The sequence below is a fragment of the Corvus kubaryi genome, unplaced genomic scaffold (genome assembly GCF_017639235.1).
Source record: "Corvus kubaryi isolate FWS band 111438036 unplaced genomic scaffold, C.kubaryi_AGA036_p1.0 137, whole genome shotgun sequence".
In the NCBI taxonomy this organism is placed as follows: Eukaryota; Metazoa; Chordata; class Aves; order Passeriformes; family Corvidae; genus Corvus; species Corvus kubaryi.
This window is the reverse complement of record NW_024580671.1, coordinates 13,964,756-13,986,429: the sequence shown is the minus strand read 5'-3', so window position 1 is coordinate 13,986,429 and position 21,674 is coordinate 13,964,756. Positions and strand designations below refer to the sequence as shown.

Sequence of the window (21,674 nt, the reverse complement as noted above, 5' to 3'; positions counted from 1 at the left end):
TAATCCTGCCATGGAAGAGAGGCTTCTAGAAGCAAAATTATGTCATTCTTCACTGTGCACTCTCTGGTCCTGCTTTTATGTCAGTACACAGGTTGTGTGGTTTCCCTTTGAGGTAGCAACTATGAATTTACTTCTTTATCCTTCTTTCTCAGAAGTTAGAAGTGAAAATTTAGTTAAGGAACTGGAGACACTTACTTTTCTGGCAAAAGTAGTAATAAACCCAAGACGGAAAACAATAATTGAAGGGCAAAAGAATTCTAAGTTAAATACCTTGTAAACCCTGATGAAAGGGTTGCAGCCTTCTTAGCCCTGTCTGATTTGCAGAGCTTCCAGGAATATACACACTAGCAGGGCTGCTGTTTTCTTTACTGAGGTGTTAAAGAAATGTTTTTACAACAAGCTTTTCTGCAAGATGTTTTAAATACAAAACACTAAAAAGAAACTTTCTGCTCTCTGATTTTATAAGCACAAATTTCAATTTGTGTTCTGGGCAAACACATTTTTAATTATTCTATCTTACAAAAGTAAATCAAAAAACTCATGGAGAATGATGAACTGACCATGAATGTCACTACCACGATCAATAAATGACTTCCAGAGACAGCTGAAGTGCAAAAAAGGATTTCATCCTACAAGGCTGCTGCTGCTATGAATCACTCTAGTCTTCTGCAAATAGAAAATTCGTGAGCTCTCCTTGAACATTTCTTGCTTCTGTAAACCAGACTGCAAAATAAGACCATACAGTTATTTCAAAAAAAGTCTTTCAGTATTCATAAATGAAGGGTTTTGCTTTCCAAAACAAAACAGTAATGAAGAGCAAGACAGAAATAGCTTGTTTTATTTCAGCCCTTCAGAGAGAGTCATTCGCTACCATTTACAGCTCAGATTCTCCATGTTGCATGCTTTGTTTAATTATGCAAATAAGATTTGAAAAACATATGTGGACAAGAAAGTTTTGTTGTAGGAACAGAGATAAAACACACAGATTAAAGAGGGAAACATTTGTTTATTAAAAGGAAAAGGTTCTGGATGGCAGCACAGAGTCAAACATGAGACAGATGAATGCATGCACAGCTGTTCATGTTTAAGGGCAGAATATAGACATAAATACAGTTAGATCTTTGCTCTGCTCTGCTGCTACAGTATTTTTATACAGTCAGCTCAAAGGAATATCTATCATAACTGAACACAAGGAGAAATTTATCAGAAACAGAGCACAGATTGCTTCTTTAAAGCCAGGATAAACAAAGCCCATAAAAGTCTCTCAAGCTATAGTATTGCAAAATAAACCTAATTGTACAAATGCAAACCACCTTTTGTGGATGGGAATATTAAATGTCAAATCCAACTCCAAGTCAGATAATTTGTACTTCTGTTTGAACAAAATGCAGGTAGTTAACCCCTACTATCATCACAACTCTTCTCTGCCTGAAGAAAAGCCAGTACTGTGAAGCAGTACCCTTTTAAGTACCCTTCAAAAGCAGTACCTTTTTTTCTACGATCTATATAGCCTATTTTCAGAGCACACCAGAGAGAGGGGGGAAGGCTGATGTTTTAATGATTAGGTACAGTGAAAAATCCCTGAAAAAATCCTGAAAAATCATGAATGCTCAGGAAATGATGGTGAAACACTACAGGAGAGCGAAACTGGCCATACAAGAGAGCCCGTAAAGAGATCCATAGGATACAAATACTTCCCCAGAGCTGCAACTTTTTAGTCTTTAGAGGACCTTCTCTCATATTGGTTCTGCCATGGTGACCTCCAGTCATACTTTACCTGTATCAAGTAAGATACCATGTAACTGCTCAAGGCATTGAAATGCAGCCTTCAGTATTTCATGGTTCAATTTCTACAAAAGTAGAAATATGGAAGTCTATCACATCATGAGAATTAATTCTTGAAAATTGCTTTGACAGGCTTCTTTGGTGTGCAGTAGGAAATTGTTAATTTATAAATAAGGCCAACATGGATTAATTGCCAACATGGATTAACTGCCAACATGGATTACTTTGAAATCTCGGCTGTGATGTTTATGTATGTATGATGCTCATTTTAATGTTCCTTGTTTAAATATTCCATTATCTTGCTTCAAAGCTATTTTTGTAAATAGTTTTCCTTTATATTTTTAAAGTTAAAGTTAAAATATTACAGCATATTTCTGATCCACTTATAATTCAAGTTCAGTTTTGATAGCCACAGAACATCAACTTTCATATATCTATTTGTTTCTTTATGGAACCTATAATAATCAATCCCACATATTCCTTCCTAATCTTATTTAAAGTCTTGAAAGATGTAGAAAGAACTTGCAAGACAGTAATATTTTATTCAGATTCTGAATTTCCCAGGAATCTCATATTTTACTGCAATAAAACTGCAAAGACACAAACCCCCTTCCCTGCTACATGTAACTTTATTTTCAAATTGCCAACAAAACAGAGAAGTTATGCTGAACGTATTCCAGGTTACAGAAGTGGAAGAAAACCCCAAACCTTTCCTTCATCTTGTCAAGTATGTCTTGGATATTACAGCCTTTCAGTTAGAACAGAAAAATACTTGACCATCCATCAGAAACCTGCATAGACACGTACATGTGCTGAAATCACACAGTCACAACTCTGCCCACGAATGTAGGATTGACTGATTGTACAACACACATGTTCCAGATCCAACACCTGGGCACATCCTGCTTCTCTGTAGAGGGACAGTGGCACAACAGACCATACCTGGATGAACTCTGCTAGAACAGAGACCTGTTAGTGTACCCAGAGCCAGAGTTTCCTCTGCTACCTCCCACCTACAACCTTTGGGGAAATTAAGTAGAAGACATCTAGATGATGAATTCATCAAGAGAAGTCCCAGGTACTGTCACATGACACATCGAGTGACATTTTATTAGATAAATGTAAAAAACAAGATTTTTCACATCTAGTCCCTTTTTGGCACTTAATATACAGATAAGCATTAAATGTGTGTGTTCACACACACAGGCAAGTTAAGTGCAGTTGTGTCACCTAATATTTAATGCTGCCATTGATGGGATTGAAAAGATCCTAGAAGCCATCTAACGAAGCATTGTTACAATCCTCTTTAGCTATTACCATTTTTGTTTTCCTCTCTATGGAATAGTGAGGGGGCAGTTAAGCATTTCATTTCCTAAGCATGAACCCAAGCTGTAGAGCTGTGTGACTGTGACCAGCCATGGCCAGCTCAGCACGTGCAGACCCAGGAGGTAGAGCTCACAGCACTGTCATGGAACACCCTGCCACTCTGGCAGGCATCTCAGCTGGCCAGTGGAATGGAAATTCAAAGCAATTTCAATTAAAGGATATGGAAACATCTTACTTCAAGTACAACCCATGATTCTCTTTTTTTTTTCTCTGCATGGGCTCCTAACATGTCAGCATCATCAAGTCTCCAATTTCTTTAGAGCTGATCATCAGGCTTATGTTTTTCTTAAATTGCCCTCAGGATAAAATGTTAGAAAGTTGAAATTGGGATGATTGATTAAGGCCTTTTTCCTCAACAAAATAAAAATTCTAACACAGGGAAGTCACAGAATGCCAGAACATATGATTACTTTTTCCCTACAGTATGGCTGAAACTCTAACTGAAGGGTATAAGAAAGAAAAGATGCAAAAAACTGTGATACAATACAGTGCTGTTCTATGCAGAAGCTGGACCACATGATATGCTGTAAGTATAGAAAATACACTTTTACTCAAAAAAAATTTTTATTATCCAAGAAAAACGTCATATATTGAATATTGCATTAAAAGTCACTTTGGTTGGTAGCAGATTTTCAGAGTGACTTTTTGGCAGCAGAGCTGAACACTTTGTAGCCTTTACATGACCAGAAAATAAAAAGGCCTCTTGCGGATAGAGGCGAACAGCAGTTCCCCTTCTGCCAAAGCAGCAGTCAAGGGACCATGCTATAAAGGAATTGGTTTGAGTTAGCAGAAAGAGAGGAAAATTATTTCAGATTTCTACATTATTTCAGTTAACAATTTACAGGGCAATCCCCAAGAAAGATGTAGCTAAATGTGAGAGGATGACTGGAAAGAGCAGAGCAGACAGACATGGAGTTCTTCCCTCTGAAGCAGGATTTGCTCCCATAGAAATTATTCCTATGACTGTAACCTCTTGTGTGGCAGTTATTCCAGTATAAGTCAACATATACCACTGTAAAGAAGTATTAAGAATGTAATTATTCTGTGCATAAAGACGTTGAAATGTTTTTGCAACATTTTGTACTTAGAGTACAGTACCAAAAAGAACCCAAACAAAAGTACCCTGGTACCATTTACACAAGCATATTTATTATATAAATATTTTATAAATTACATTTTATAGTCTTATTAATGTTTACAACTGTTATAAGGCACATAGTGCAAAAATACATTTCTGATGCAGAGATCACAAAATAATTACCTACATGTGTTATCTTAAAAGAAGCTTCATACACTTCTGTGGTACAGTACTGTTTTTAATTAATACATATTGCTAATTCATGGCTAACTCTTTGTGGGTAAAAATATGATATAGCTGCCACTTGATCTACCAATAGTACTGGCATGCAAAATAAATATTTGGTTTACAGAATGTGTATTGTCAGACAAAGCATGTATAGTTACCTGGTACATAATATACATTATTATGCAGGTAGAAAATTTTATTCTGAATACCTGAGAGTCGGCCCTAAAATGCATTGTCTGTATATCCATATATTTCTACCATTCTGGACTGTAAAGTAACACAAACCAATAAATCAAAGAGCTAGATAATTTTTAAAACTTTGTAACTCTTTCATACACTTACTTTTCTCAAAGAAGTAATTTTAAATGGCAGATGTTAGAAATGTATTTACAAACACTGAAAAATCAAACTGAGTCAAAGATGGACACCAAAACCACCTTGGGGCTTGATGCTGCCTCTGTCCAGATTTTTCACTACGGTTATTGAAAATTATGCTGAATTGGACCATGAAGGATGCACTGTACAGCCTTAACTAAGTGCCTTTGGCCAGGCTAAAGGAGTAAGGTGGATGTGGAAAGTGTTTAAGCAAATACATATTTGTGCAATTACACACAAGATCCTACGGTAAACAGAATACACCGCTTTCACAGTATACTTGGACGAGAGGCAGGAATTTAAAATCAGTTTTCGAAGCAATTTGTTTCCTTATTTTCTTTTCCTGTAACCACAGCAAACCTAAGACCTGATGTTTAACATGTGCTACAGAGACTACAAAGGTTAAACCACACTTCTCAGTATTACTGCTAGGATTTGAGCACCACAGAGAATATAATGAAAGGGATGGGGAAAAATGCTTTCACTGACAAAGAAACACACAGATCTATAAAACTATCTCAAACATTTTGGTTATGTACTTTTCTGCTGTAAGTTATTGAGAGATAATCCCTACAGGTTTGCACAACATTGGAAGTATTTGAAATTACTACCTGTCTTCTTTATATAACAATAAAGCTTCCCTTTCTATATTTTAGCACAATTGATCAAAAAGACCAATAGAGTATAAATTTTACTGAATACTGTGTAAAAAATTACACTGATTAGTTGCAGGTAAAGAATTACATTTGTGGTAAAATTTAGAATGTTACCAATGGTAGTAATCTCAGTGCAATTTACTTGTTAATATATACTGTACTTCGAATAAATGCCTCTCCTTTAAAACATGAAGGTTTCTGATTGTGACTTATGCACTTGCTAGCCCACAAACAAATAATACAACCTTGAGTGAATCCTGAAGAAAACAGGAATTCTTATTAGTGAGCGTTACAGTAATGAGCACTACAGACATGAAAAAATTAAAAAATATATATACAGAGCACCTACAATTTGAACCTAAATGGCAAATATCCCTGCTTCGATGCTCTTAGTACATGAGAGCTCTCACTGTATTTGAAGCTGGAGACCAATAATTGTGTTAGGAACACATTTTCCACAAAATCCTCCACATCTTCCATATATTTTAATACCATCCTGGGAATTAGACAAAGAGAAGAGTCAATCAAGAAAAGCAATTGAAATCACAGTCACACAAAAGGCTTCTCGAGGTTTGCATACAACAGACCTTTTGACAAATTATACTTAGAAACACTAAATCAAGAGACAGCAGCATTAGCAAAACAGGAACAGAGATCCTTTATCACTACCGCTCTACACCTTGTTCCCAGGCTTACCACCCAGTGTTGTTTTAAACTGTGAACACTTACTGTTCTTGTTTAACTGGTCTGTTGGTTTTCCACGCTAATAAAGTTGGAGGTAAGAAATAAAAAGGATCATATGTAGTAGGACGATCTTGAACAAAATGTGGTGAGTTGGGTGTTGTGTTTAGGTTTTTTTAAAAGCATCTTCAAAATTCCTAATAAACCCGATTAATATAATGATAGCCTCTTAAAATCAGTTAAGAGAAGGGTAGGCAGGCAGTTCTGGTCTGAAATAGATACTGGACAGTGTGATTAAACATAGCTGAATAAGACTTAAATGGGTCAGAGACCTTGAATGCTGTTTCTGATTCACAAAAATCACTGTAGCTTTCACTACAGTCAACGCTTGTACTTCTTGTCCAAGCTGTAAGAGCAGGTAAAGGAAAACAGCATTGACTCACGTGGGATTTGTGTATGTCAGCAGTCGCATAGTTGCCCTGAGCAATCCACTTCACTGTACTGGATAATCTCAGACCTGTACCAGCCAAGTTAATGCTGAACTGTCCCTAGGGAAAAAAAAAAGGAAAAAAAACCCCAAAAAAACCCCAAACCAAACCAAACCAAACCAAACAAACAAACAAAAAAAACCAACCAAACAAAAAAAGAAACAGGGAAAAGGAAAAGAAGAAAAGGAAAATATGAGCTGATAAATGGAGTTTGAAACACTAAAAGACACTGGCATATTTGAACATATTGCTTAGGATATGTCTATACATTAAGTACTCAAAGGTGTGTAAAAAATACGGGCTGGCTACTCTGCATTATGCCCTTTCTATGGACATTCACAACACAAACCCAAGTTATCCTGCAATAAGCACCACCTGTGCATCAGCTGATCCTGAGCATCTCAGCATCTGATTATGAAGACAAAACTAACATCACACAATTGAAATTATTTTTGCCCTTCTACATATGAAATTTTAATTTACAAAAAGTACATTCTTGCTAAAGGCAAGAATGAAGCTGGTTTTCTAGAAAGACTATTTTTTTTTAAAGCTTCTGAATTTTTTGGAAATAACGAAAATATAGTGCTGTCTGTAAAGATAAATCACTTCTTAGACATCTAATTTTCAAATTTTTGCACACTGTCTAACCATCACGATCTTACCATCTTCCACTGCTTTTTCAGTATAACAAATATCATAATTGAACAAGAACATAAGTGGATGTTAAAATAAATAACTTTATTTTTAAGTGGAATGTTTTGCAATGCAAACTGTTCACAACAGATATAGAAGCTATAGATTCTAAAACATTTGTCTGCGCAAATACAGACTCTGAAAACTAGCTTCAGCCAGTTCCTATGAGAATAGGAAATATATTGAAAGTAACAAATTGCACTGCCTGGGTAAACAAACTGGGATACAGAAAATTATTAAATTGCATTCACAGAGAAGTGCAACATGTTACGAAGAAGTACTGCCTCCACAAAGAACCTAATGATTAGTTGAGGCAGCACTACAATCAGAAAACTGCACACCTCTGCATTATTCACTGAAAGCCTGAATCTCTGTATTCAGACCTAGTAATTTTTTACTGCAAATGTTAGCTTCTATGTTTTATTGCTTAATAATGTCATACACTTATATATATAGCTTTTATTATGATGATTCACTTAAACTCCTTTGTAAGAATTCAGTTATATTGCACAGTATGGCAGATTTATTTTGAGAGCACTTCTATGTAAAGTTGCTGTACTTATAGCACTCATGTAACTCAGGATCAGCTAAGAAACACTCATATGGATAGGGTAGGTTGTTCTTCAAGTATCCATAAAGTAGAAGACTTCCATTTAATGAAGGAGGAAATTCACAGAAATGGTGTGGAATGTTTTCTACAATTGACAGGCCCAGAGTAACTTCTTTCACAGTGATATCATTTTGCAAAAATAAATGAGAAGTGCTATTACAATTACAATGGCAGATCAAGAGCTGTCTGACATACCATGCAGCATGTGCAAGGCCAGGAACAGATTTCAAGGACTGAAAGTACAGGAATGGAAGCCTTTCGACTGCGTCAAAAGTGTTCGCTTCAGTCAGAACTTTTAGATGGAAATGTGTCAGTGCCAAGCCATGTAAGCAGAATGACCTCCCAACAGAATCTACACATGACAAACAGATTTGTATTGTACTGCACCCAAAGGGTTTGCAGGTTGAAGGCATCCAGTACTGTAATGAACTTCAACTGTTTTCTTGTCAGGGCTTTAAGTCTGCCAAACCTAGGCACTTCATTTGTACATAAATTGCACATAAATGGTCTCTAACTGCCCTTGGCTGTGTCCACCCACATAGCTGGTCTTAAGTTTAGGCAACCAGGAGGGATGGACAACAGGGATTCACTTCCAAGCAAGCGTGAGCCAGTGGGTCTTAACTCCTTTATAATCAGTGAAAAGAAATTCACTTCCAGAGGACAGTTGACCTCATCCTAAATTGTCTAATACAGTAAGATAAGCTGAAGTGTTTTCTAAGGAATCCTATTTCTGCCAATGGGCTCCAAAGGTTGACTAGTTCAGACTAGAGCTATGTCTATATCATCAAGAAGGACACTGCAGTATAAGCAGACCTGTAGAATGAAAACTGGGTCAGAGAGCCCAATGTCTGTAGACAGTGCACAAATCAGGGATTTATTTTGGACTAACTCTCCCCTAGCCCCATGGACTGAATCCTCACTAGCATTAGAGTGTATTAAGATCCTCTGAAGCTCATTGTTGGATTTATCTTCATCCAGAAGGCATCCAGTTCATATCTTTCAAAACTACCCTATGATGTGAACCAACAAACAGCCAACTGGGACAATATAGAGATGAATCTAAAAAGCACCACCCAATACAACTAAAACACTAATGCAGACACAAAAATGCATGTAGAAATTTTAAAGCATACTGCTAAACAAGATTGATTTCCTCTGGTAGTCTTCAAAGACATGAAGCATCAGGAGAGATACAGAGAAAAGATAAGGAAAATTATGAAGGATTATAGAAAAGTCACTAGAGGAGAACAAAGAATGTGAAGGCGTTAAGGGAAACAAAGGATACACATCCAGAGGGAAGCAGAGCAATACATGAAACACATAGATATGCACTAGATATGCATACATGGAGCCTACAGGGAAAGGGTGTAGCAGGCAATTTGAGGGAAAAACTAAGAGGGGAGGACGATGGAACAGGAGAGAAGAGAGTAAGAAAAAATTACTTATAAATGTTATACTCTCACCTCACAGAATAGGATTTTGGTTTAGAACCTTAAAGATCTAAACAAGTCACATATTTTTTTTCCCCCTCTTACGTAAACATTTCAGGGAGGTAAGAAACCATAAATACCTGTGGACATCTGGCTGCACTGTAGCAATCTCCAGCTGTAGCAAATGGTACTGCTCTCCCAAAAATAGTCTGAGCAAAAAGAAAATCTGTGGCTAGAAAATAGAAAATTACTCAACACAAACTGTGGCATTTGAAGTTCAGGGGAAAATAGTGTGAAAAGTGTGAACATGGATGTTTTATTGCTTGCTTTGGATGGGGTTTTTTTGTTTGTTGCTTGTTTGGAAGGGGAGGTTGTTTGTTTTGATTTGAGAAACTATGGTTTGAATTTTGGTTATTGCACCACTAATCCAACCTACGAGCACAGATTTCTCTCTGAGACATGAGTGGGCTAGAAGGAAGATGGATGTGCACTTTGACACTGTGTCAAGTGAGCTGGTTGTAGGCCAACTTCCTAGCTTCAGGCAGGGGCCTGAAAGCACTGCAAGATTCCCTGTCCATTTATTTATTGTCTGCCAAGGTCTGAGAAGGGACTAAGCAGAGCATAGAAAGGAAGATTTCCACAAGAAAAGTAAGCCATGGACTAAAATAAAATTAAATATTGGGAACAAAACCTTAGAAAATGAAAGTAGTTCACATATAAAATAAGAATCTGTGAGATTCATGCCACTTGGCCACTTAGGACAAATTAACGAGGTAAGCAATGGTGGTATTTTTGGGGGGTTTTTTTGGTTTTTTTTTTCAATTACCACTGAATCCTTAAATTAAATAAGCAGGAATTTTTGCCCCAAGATGGCACAGCTGGATCTGTAAGTGGGTCAAAGTAGTAATTTGGTAATTGTGACCACACACAATTCAAATAGAATGCTCAAATTGGCTAAAGCTGACAAAATGCTTACTTTTGATTTGCATGGAAGACACATCAAATCTTATTTTACTAAAAACTGTGAAGCCAGCTGCAAGGTAATCATTTCGACAGGCACAGTCTTGCCTTCTGCTTCCATTGAAAGGACATTCATATGGATTCTGCAATCTAAAGAATAGCAAAGATGTAGTTTTCCTTCTGAGATTTTCCTTAACATAATATCATAGTTAAAAATAAGCGTATTGCAATATGCCATATAAAAAATATTAAACAACTTTTACTGAACAAGAAGCACAGCTATTAATCTTCACTCAACTGAAAGACTAATGTGGATCAAAGCCATTTCTACCAAAGCAAGACAGAAAAAAATTATAAACATTTAGAGCGACTAACATAATTTCAGCCTGGAAGTATCCACATTTCTATATGTGTGCTCACATGCCTGGATATTTAAAACATAAAATCAAGGGAAAAAAGCCCTACTCATCTTTCTCACAAAAAGTAAGTATTATTTTATTCTTTTATTTTGGAAGGAATAAATGCACTTCATAAAGTTTAAATGCACTTCTGTACCTGAATCCATATACTTCAGAAAAGTTGTCGGCTTCACCTTTTACCAATGTCAAATATTCCTTGGGATTCTCTAAGTGCATGCCTGAGCAATAAATCTGGAAGAAAAAATGCAACCCTTTAGCAAAATCTTTATTAGAAAAGTGTTATTTCATAAAAATATGTACTCATAAAAACTCATAAATATTAACAGTACCTTTATCATCCTTCCCTTAATGTTCAGCAGGTATTCACCATCCTTTCTAATCCCTTTTTTAATCTGCATATCTTTGCAGGTGGTAAGAATTTCACCTTCAAAATGAATGATTAAATCATATTAATATTTCAGGAACAGAGCTTAGTTTTAAGACTCAATTTTGCATAATTGTGCTCCAAATATATTTATAGCTTTAATATAAGTAACCTGGGAAAACATTAACTGCGGAAAATCACAGCTGTCACTTACATTCTTTCTCGTGGCAGATCTTTCTGGCATCTGGTTTTAAATGTGGCAGGCACAAGTCACTGGGTAAGCCATTCTCAGTCATACACTCTACTGTTCTCTCCTTCATTCCCACTCCACAAGATGCTGAGCACTACACATCGACAGCCATTAAGAGTTAGTTTAGAAAGAAGCAAATAATTACCACTGTTATGTCAGCAAATTATCCTTGGCATTTTTTTATGTTAGGGGCAGCTATAAAAAATGAGCTTGCACATCTGTACTCACTTTGGTCCACTTCCCTACTGTCCATGTGGCTGCTTGTGAACATCCTTTGACATTACATTTATAAATGTACAAGGATGGCTCTACCGGGCATTCTTGGTACGCTACAGTCCGAAGGCCGTGGATGTGCCGACTTTGAACAGAATGGATTCCAACACAGTACGTGATGCTCTGCTGGTAACCAAACCCACAGCTTGCTGAGCACTAAAATAAAATCCCCAAGCATAGACATTATTTCTGTGAAAATTTCTGTGAAATTTCTGCAGAATTGCATTACAGGTAAGTCAGCTCTGATCCTTGCACTGGCAAAAGCCTGTCATTGGAGGCGTGCCACCTTGGGCTGGAACATGAGTGCATGGAAGTGAAGGTCTGCAATAGTTACACATGAAAAGAGCCACAAAGCCCTTCCATGGTTCCCTTTCCTCAGAGGTTCCAGAGTCATTCCCTCTCAGCTGTGATACATGCATAGACATGCACACACAGGTAGTGCAGATGTGCAAGGGAAACAAAGCACTGATCAATCACTTCACTGAAATCAAGGAAAAGCTATTTGATTACTTCAGCTAGGTCAGTTCACAAGAGTTTCTTGGGAACCAGCAAAGGAATCCTGTGGTAGGGACAGCTCCCCTCTAGCTGGTGATCATAGGTCCTGGGGGGTTAACAGAGGACTGATAACAGCCTCTACAATAAATCATGGCTGACTTGGAGGGTCAATGCCAAGAAAGTTTAGACAGCCATGTTCAAAAGCAAATACATTTTTTTTTTCTCCACATACATAAAGTACATTTTACAGCAATATAACATTCTTAAATGTAAAGACATATAAAAGATGGCTGAGCAGTATAATTAGTGTACCTGTGACAGCTCTCCTGTGAGCACAACATATTTAGAGGGAGATAGCCTGCAGGTTTTGGATGATGGAGGCTTTGTGGCAGGATCACAGAAGCTTTCATCCACTTGGAGCTGGTTTTCATTCACACATTTAACTTTCCGGTATATTTCCTTTCTTCTAGATGATGCTGAGCACTAAAAGTGAGAAAATAATCCCAGTTTAACTAGCCATTTACAGAACAAAGTTACCTACTGATTGCCACACACCAGTAAAACCCAGACAGCAATACCTTTTGACATCTGCTATCAACATCAGACTAAATTATTCACTGAATCAGAGTCCTTTACTTTGTTTTCAAAGTTCAGGTACCTCTAATCAGCTGAAAAAAATAACGGCATATAATAACATGACAATGTAACTCTTGGGTGACACAGAGGAGAAAATGAAAGTGTCAAGCCAAGATGATAGGTTGAGTGGAAAAGCCCTTCTATATGAAAAGGGAAGAGACAGAAAAGGATTTCAGTGAAATATGAAAGGAATAAGTTGGTCTTGAAAACAAAACAAAACAAGAGGGAGGGAGAGAGAGAGGAAGAGGGAGAGGGAAAGGGAGAGGGAAAGGTGGGAGAGGGAGAGAAAACTACCTATTAATCAAGCCAGTGCCAGTGCCAGCTTTGAGCAGCCACAGTTGTTGAGCCTGTGCCTTTGCCCTGAGGGTTCTCAGACCTCTCCCCATGGCAAGCTGGTGGAACGGTGAGCCATCACAGCTCTGCCAGGATAAGATAAGAACGTTGCTGCCACCAGAATCCAGAAAAGTGGTGGTACAGGCTAAGTAATATACATCAACAGCACATCTCCAGCTATGGGTACCTGAACTAAGCTAACTTTCTGCGGCATGGAGCAGCTCAGAATATTAGGCATATAAAGAATAATCCAGTCACAAGGTAATGGGAACAGGCAGAAGAATTTTTTCATGATGCTTTATACCTTAGCCTCGTAGGCATTCTTCTCCCTAGGATAAAAAATTCTTCACCCAGTCTACTGGCTGCAGACCGGTGAAATGTTAGATCTGGACATATTTCTGCTGTGTTGTGACTGGTGAGGTGAGGAAATCACACAGTCACCCAGAGCTAAGACAGGTTGGCAAAACATTATGAGTTTGGTGGAGGACATCCTGCACTGGGAGTGGAATGCAGATGGATAAGCACTTGAACTATTAATACTACATGTACAGTGCTGTGTATGAATGTGGTGAGAGAAGGGAACAGAACACAGGAATTTCAAGAAAACATCAATATACATGCAGAAGTTATGAAATAGCTGGAGAATGTAGTGAAACACAATGCGTTTGTAGTGGAGAGCTCCAAATACCCAGCTGGAATACACAAATGTTTGCTGGCAAAGGAAAATTCACCCTCATTCTTTGGAAGTGTATATTTGTGCTAAAAGCACATTCTGAGCCAATTCCACTAATTCCTGATTTTGGCAGCTACATACGAGAACACTTGAAAGCCACATATATTTGTCAGCAGAGGAATATGTATATCTGAACTGCATTAATATAATCCGGGTTCTGCAGAGCACCAGCCAATGTTTTACATATTAACAGCTGCCACTTCTACAGCACTGTGTCCCTGAGACTTTAGAGTCTTCATAGTCAAGGGGGGTTGCTCTAGGAAATTTAGCATGGCCAATTATTAATATGACACAAATGCACAAAATGGGTTTTTGTTTAGAGACAGGCTCTTGTGCACACCATTTTGGGTATTATACATAATTTTGGGGTTTTTCTCTCTTCCTCATCTTTATATGTTTGCATGTTTGCACAAATAACAAAAGTTATTAAATTTTTAGCATGTAGAAAATAGTAATCACACCTTTAGAAATGACAGCTCTCTGCTGAAGGTATTTGTACATTTTCTTAAATATGAAAAAGCATATTTGGTAAGAGAATGCTGAGTTTTATTTTCTTATCTTGCTTCCTGTTTGGTAGAAGAATAATGAGATTTATTTTGCTTCTTATCTTTTCTTTAACAAGAAAAGATGCTTCAAGTTTTTAAGATACTTTAAATCTTCCATACAGAACTTCTTATAAACACTGTTGTCCAAAGATTTTACTTTGAAGATATTTACTTCCACATGAAGTTTCTTTTGCATTTCTGTTCTTAAAAAGCTGCTTTTAAAAATGATATTTCAAAATCAGTATTTATTAAACATCTTATGCATTATGTAGAGAAGTATGTAGAGACAGTCCTATCAGTAGGTACCTGCTCAGAGCTCCACCAGAGCTTTTGCCTACAATAGACAAGCAAATCCCGTAGAGATTATAAATAAAGAGTATAAATAAAGTCTTTGACATTTTTTGTCACTTTTTAAGTTTTGCAAGCTTGACCTTCAAATTTTCCAGCATGGTCACTTTTTATTTTGCAGCATAACAGCTACTAGAAATGCATTCAGATGGGGGGAGGGCAGGGGGGGGGTGGGAGGGGGAATGAAAATAAAAAAAGAACAGAAAACCCCAAATTTATTATGCAGTATCACATAACTCAATTAAGTGATAGAAGTTGAAAACCTTACTTACATTTTCCCACTCACGTGCCAGCCACTGGTACGGGAGGCAGGCGGGCAGCTGGCAGTGCTGTGTGCTAGCGGGGCGCAGGTCACGGCTGCACATCATGTCACTCACTCGCCCCAGGCCTGCCACCTGACAGGAGATGTCCCTTTGCTGAATCCCCACTCCACAGGATACAGAACACTAAAATTGATCAAAATTAGTTGTGTCAGTGTGAAACGAGACAGTCCCCAGAAGGAGTACAGCTGTCATTAGAAGATCTTAGGATATTATTTAAAATATATTTCACAGCCCTTGTAATACGAGTACAATACCTGAAGAAATTTATGTTGAAAATGCAAAACTATTAAAACATTTTAAAAATACAGAAAATGACTGCATCTGAGGTACCTAACTGAGCTCTCTGCTTACCTTAATTCACAGTAGGGACAATCACTATAGGCATATGCAAAGAAAAGTTTACATTTTTGCAAGCTCAACAGTTAAAGCTCTGAATTTGCATCTTGTCTTTATTAGAGACTGTCTTTATTATAGAGTTGTTTGTTGTTTTAAAATGCAGATATTACAATCAAGGAGAAAAAAAATCTCAGTGTTTCAGGTTAGAAAATCTTGCAAAAGGTGCAACATTGTGAGGACACTATCTTTTGCAGGTAGTACTAAGGATTTTGAACCCTGAAGAGCTTAAATGCTAAATGCCTCTTTTCCTTCTTCCTGGCCAAAGGAATTTCACTATACCACTAATGCTTGTCTGAGATAAACAGCCCCCTTTTACACTAGGCAGAAGCACGATTATGTCCCAAAGCCTACCTAAAGGCCCAAACTCAATCATAAAGTTCATATTGTTCTATCAAGTGTGGCCAAAATGTGGAGAGTGGTACCGTCTCTTTACCAGCATGGGGAATGGTATATTGAAAGAGCGAGTGAAATGCAAAATACTGCAATGTGCTCAGTTACACACAATTTTACAACAAGGTAAGAGATGTTTTAGAAGACCAAACCAGGCAAAAGGCCAGTATTTGTGCCCACGAGCCCTTTTTCCTGTCCTTTTCCCACAAACCTGGCTTCATTCCACTATTTAGACTAAGATAGCAAATACAGTGATACTACTGAAATCATCGCAGAAGGTAAGAAGTAAACTTTAAAAATTTACTGTTAATTTACAAGGTAAGATGAGGAAAGTCCTAAGTACCTATTCAGTACAAAATTCAGATTAGCAAATGCTTTTAGTTTTCATAGACATTTATTATTCATTACTCTTAAAAGAAAGAAAAAGAAAACGCAATGAAGTACCTGCTAATTTGTAGATTTCATTGCTATGTGTGTACTGACAATTATTTCCACTGAAGCAGTGTGTCATGAATATGATCTTGTCTTGTATTCTCATGGAGAATATTATTATGGCAGCTTTTACATACCTCTTTCCATCTGCTGGCCTTCCAAGAAGGACATCTTCCAGCTCTACATATTTTGTATGCTCGTGGTTTTTTCAAATGTTTGCAGTTATCTTCTTCTATTTTTGCTTGGAAGCTGTTAATACAATGCACATCACGAAACTTCAAACCTTTTCCACAGGAAACAGAACACTGAAAAGAGAAGTGTTATTTCACTACTGTGCTAAAAATCTCAGAGTAATAAGAAAACCAGAAGCTGTGGCCTCACCCAAAATGGACTTGACAATTATAGGAGTTTCTGTCTTATGACAATATCTGCTGTACGTCTCTGAAATTTCTCTGTAAGCTCTCTTGTACTGAGCATTACTGATCAGGTGCCAAATATCTCTCATATACTGTTCATTCACTGATGTCATCGTTGAGAAATACCTGAGCTCAGCCATCCATATCCAGGCAGAAGACAGGCTGATACTCTGCTCTCACAAGAACATGCTCTAGCAGCTGCCTGTTTCCAGCATACACTGCTACTTTCATGTAAGCATGATGCTTATCACAAGCACCAAAAAAGGAAAATGCAAAATCACGGCTATGTGTGCTTCCAGCTATTAGGCTACAAAGTCACATTTGCTTGGAAACTCCCCTCCATGAGCTTTGGGTATCTTGTGGTATGTGGCAAAGAGGCAAGAGAAGAGGTATGAATTAGACAGCACCAGTTAAGGTGCAGTCCTTGGAGGCATTGACTTGCCCTGCCACCCTAGTACTCCATTTTCTCCAGAAATCTGCTACAACATACACAACTGGCTCTAGGACCTGCCTTCTTTCCTCCAATGTAAAGCTGATGGGGCTGCAGGATTGTTCTGTGAAACCCATCCTGGCAGTGTACCCTAGCCGAGACTACAGCGTGCCTGATGGATCAGGCTCTTCTGGAGAAACAGCCATTCCTCTGCTAAACTGCTGGACTGCTCTCAGACTTCAGTGAGGTTTGATTTTAATTCTTCACACCAGGGCTGTCCTATACACCTAGAGTAGGGCTACAGGGCCTACGGAGCTTTCAGTCAAACAAGGAAGTCAAACATCTGAACTACTTCCAAATTAGGTGGCTACTCAGCTGATTTCTCTTGAACCATGAACAATGTGAATATAAGTAGTTTAGTATTTTCTTTTTAAATCTTGTAATGAATCCTATTTTACATTATCCTATTAAAAAAGTTTAGATCAATGGAGACAATTTTTTCTGTCTGGAAAGAGAGCATGCTTTATTTTACACTTGAAAAAACATTTCCTACAGGAAGATAATTAATTCAGGTAGAAAAATAACAGTCCAGTAAAAATTGAATTTTTTAGTGGATATGAAAAAAAAAATTTAGATATAGACTCCTTAAAAGCAATGAAGATATTTCGCTTCCCTTTCTGTTACATCACCATCATCTACATCATTAGCATCACATGCTGACTTAACAAAGCGCTTTTGAATACCTACATCTTCTATTTTCAGGAAATTAAGTTCAGGTCATTCAGCTTTCAATACTTAAAAAGTTCTAACAGTCTAATTCTACCTGCACGCACAATCTTTTTAACAGATTGGCCGGCTCAGTGCTTTGCATACCCATAAGGACAATTAACATCCTGAAAACAGATTCTCCTCTATTTCAATAACAAATTTAAGAAAGCAATTGCTCTAAGTGTACACTGAGTGTACAGCAGGTGAGTGAAGCACATGGCAAAACACAGTGATAGATGATATTTAGCACAACTGAAGAAAAAGAAATGTTCCTAATTTAATTTTTTTAGCACATGAAAAAGCTAATACACTCGCTATGAATGTAGAAGATCCAGGATCATCAGTGGAAAGTTCAAGAGGGTATATTACTCTGTATGTACAGTACTCTCCTGAGGTTTGGTATTTTCTGGCTTCACTCCTTAGATAATATATAAAAAAAGTTCTTAAAATGATTGCTCCCTCCCAAAGTGCTTTGGCATCAGATGCAGGCAGGCTCAGCTGCGTTCTTTACTGCATAGTGACCCACCTTCAGCAAGAGAAGACTATTTCAGTCCACTACACTTCTCATGGGAGACTCCTGACAAGTAGCAAAGTGTTGCCTGTCCTCCATTACAGAGAGTAAATAGCAAAGACAGAACATCAAATCACTCCAATGCTGAATAGAAACCTTTCATCAATATGACGTGGGGAATGACTTTACATTTCTGTAAGGACAGAGTATAGCTCCTGCTCTGTTCCTTTAACGAAAATATAGATTCCATAGAAGATCTGAGTGGGATTTCAAAGTGCCTAAAGGCTTCTAAATGCAGCTTACAGGGAGATGTAAGCTCCTGTCCTCTTAGTGCATTGAGTCCACAGCGCATTTCTTACAAGGCTGAACTTTGCCCTCCATGAGCCTGTGTTCCTTCTTGAAACTCCTAACATGTTATTACATGCTCTCCGTGGAATATAGTGCTCTCACTGTTTGGTGCCCATCCTGCTGTGGTGGTGATCTTCCCAAGGCTTAACCCTCCTGGCTGGGGAAAGTACAACTGCAGTAATTCTGGCTGCTTGACCTCCCTCCACTCAAACTTGAGCATGGTCCTTGACTACTTGAGCATGGTCCCCACTGCTCAATTTGTCTATAATGTGGTTTCATTTGTATGACATTCCACACAATTGGAGGTTTATGGAGAGAGAGCACAATTTTCCATATATTTTCTGCAGATTAACCATGCAGGAAGAAAAAATCTATTAGAATGTTAAATCTTACAAGAAAAATGAACATTTCCTCCAAAAAAAGCAAATTGAAAAACCCCATCCTGTAACCATTTTACATAGAAATTCTAGCACTTCTCTCAACGTTGGATAAAGTAATAATTCCCATATGTCATGTTCTTTTAAAAACATAAATCTGCAGTAAAAAGCTGGATTTCATTGCTATTGTTCAAAGTCATTCCATAACACTAGTAACTAGGATTCATCTGTTTATGGTTTTTTTGTAGCAATAAAGTTCTGCAGGGATCAGTCTGACAAAACTCCTGGTGCTTTCCGTGGCACAGATGGACTCTCAGACAGGCATGCCATCATCAATTCCTACCAAATGAGAGCTCTTTCTGCAGCAGACATGCAACTTCACTAAAAGCTTTTTGATTCTTTTGCTATTATCATTTCATTGAGAAGTTGAAGACCTAGTATTATTTGGTGGATTCTGTACCAAATTTCCTTAACCTTTTCTTTAAAGGAAGTGTTTTGTGTAGTTTAGCTGGTAGCCTAGTGGGCTTCTGGATACTGCAAAACAGACCAGTAAATGGAAAGCATGTAATAGTGACTTTTTGTATTCATATTAGATATGCAGAGACTTAAAATATAAATGACTGACTAGAAGAGGGTAGAAGTAATTTTCTTCATAGTATCTAGTGCAAGATTTTGGATTTGTGACCAAAATAGTGTTGAAAACACATGGATACTTTAGTTATTGCTGAACAGTGTCACACAGCATCGAGGCCAGTGAGGAGGCTGGAGGTGCAAAAGTGGTGTTGAGGGGACACAGTCCAGACCAAGTGATGTAGTGGTCAGCAGTAAAAGCTGTGGGGAAGAAGGAGGAAGGAGATGCATGTGAAGTGATGACATTTTTCTTCCCAAGAAATGATCATGCATAATGTAGCCCTGCTTTTCTGGGGATAGCTGAACACCTGCCTGTCCATGGGAAGTGGTGAATGAATTCCTTGTTTTGCTCTGCTTGTTGGCACAGCTTTTGCTTTACCTATGAAAATTAATTTTCTTAACCCATAAGTTTTCCCACTTCTATCCTTCCAATTCTCTCCTCCATCCCGCCAAGGGGGAGGGAGGGAGTGGCTGTGTGGGGTTCAATGCCTACTGGGGTTAAGCCGCAACACCAACACTGAAAAAGGATAAAACATATTACAAATCTTAAAGGGTATTTTCTTCCTTTTTCTGCCCTTTTTTTGATCAGGAACTTCTGTGACTGGTCAGAAAGTTCAGTTTAGAATGGGATTAAACATGGTAGTTGCTTGAGTTGTCTGGCAAACTGCATTTTGATCTCTAGCTGGCCCAAAAGCCTGTTTGGACTCTTTTAATATTCTAGAAGTAGACTGGGATCACAACTGCACAAGACTTTAATAAAACAATACTTTTGAGCATTGTTTAGTTGAGCAACTTTCAACTTCTCATTTGCCGTATTAGAACTGGATCTTCTTGTGTCTGCCTTCTCTGCTTGCTGCATCTCCCCACGGCTTTTTGTGATGCTTGAGCACAATATGCATTTGTCAGCTAAAAGCATTCAAAGAGTTGTTCATTCCTTTAAGTATGTTGACAACTGTTAAGAAGCAACACAGACTCTATAATTAGGTCCTACTGAATTCTTTGATTCAGAGTCAGTAATTCTTCACTAAAACAAGTACAAACACTTGTGCCATTAGCTCATGCATACAGAAAGGACCAAGGATTAAACATTCCATTACTCCTAAGAAAGACTGGATTGAACTCCAAGAAGTGTGTGTATGATTTACCATTACATCTAAGTTATACCTATGTCAACTACAAAAGTTACACTGAAGATATTTTTAAGTTATCTCTTTGAGTATGGCTTGATTTCAAAAGTTCAGTGTTATATCACATTCCTCTGATGTTCAGAAAATATCTTGATTTGATTAAATCCTCCTTCCATTTGCAGTCTGTTAAGTCTGCTTTGCCACTTTTCTGAATGTGCTTTTGCAGCCATAGAAGTGGAAGGGAAGAAGGCTAGGCTAAGAAGGACTTACAGACATCTTCCAATCCATGATGCTGCTCAGTTTGAATCAGCTATACACGGACCATTCCTGACACCAGTTTGTTAGTCTTGTTTTCAATGACAGGGATGCTACAGCCTCACTTGCATGAGGTTCATCTTTTGTTCTTTCCCAGGCTTCAGGCAGAGAGAGGTCAAAAATGTGGATATTCTTCTGGTTCAAGCTCTACTTGACTTGTACTGTAAGACTTCACAGTACAAGTGACCAGTTCCTGATAGTCCTTTCTGAATCCTTGCTAAACCTGGATTATTACTAAATCCTTGCTAAATCTTGCCTCACCTTAATTATTAAGAAAAATTTTTACAGACTTCGAAATTCAGTTTTAACCCTGGATCCTTATCCATCCAATATAAGCAACATATTGCTGTGAGCTGTCAGGATATTTTTACTAGGAAACATGCAAGGCTTAAGAATCCCAGAACCACTTTATTCTAACATATGAAGAAAGGCATCCTCCTTCCTC

General features: G+C 37.8%; 1 protein-coding gene across 9 annotated transcripts in view; it reads right to left on the bottom strand.

The window, feature by feature from the left end:
• Positions 1 to 585: 585 nt before the first annotated feature.
• Positions 586 to 21,674, bottom strand: part of ADAMTS20 (ADAM metallopeptidase with thrombospondin type 1 motif 20) — an 89,431-nt gene continuing 68,342 nt past the window's right edge. For 4 of the 9 annotated variants that reach the window (XM_042017948.1, XM_042017949.1, XM_042017952.1 and 1 more), the window contains 10 exons: positions 16,445 to 16,612; positions 15,039 to 15,212; positions 12,484 to 12,654; positions 11,632 to 11,832; positions 11,368 to 11,497; positions 11,119 to 11,213; positions 10,926 to 11,020; positions 10,387 to 10,520; positions 9,551 to 9,642; positions 5,912 to 6,737 (listed from right to left, as the gene is read on the bottom strand). In XM_042017948.1, the coding sequence (XP_041873882.1) occupies positions 6,429 to 6,737; positions 9,551 to 9,642; positions 10,387 to 10,520; positions 10,926 to 11,020; positions 11,119 to 11,213; positions 11,368 to 11,497; positions 11,632 to 11,832; positions 12,484 to 12,654; positions 15,039 to 15,212; positions 16,445 to 16,612 (1,569 nt within the window). In that variant the 3' untranslated portion in view covers positions 5,912 to 6,428. Of the gene's footprint in view, positions 9,643 to 10,386; positions 10,521 to 10,925; positions 11,021 to 11,118; positions 11,214 to 11,367; positions 11,498 to 11,631; positions 11,833 to 12,483; positions 12,655 to 15,038; positions 15,213 to 16,444; positions 16,613 to 21,674 lie in introns of all 9 variants that reach the window. The other 5 variants (XM_042017950.1, XM_042017951.1, XM_042017955.1 and 2 more) reach the window with 4 other exon arrangements.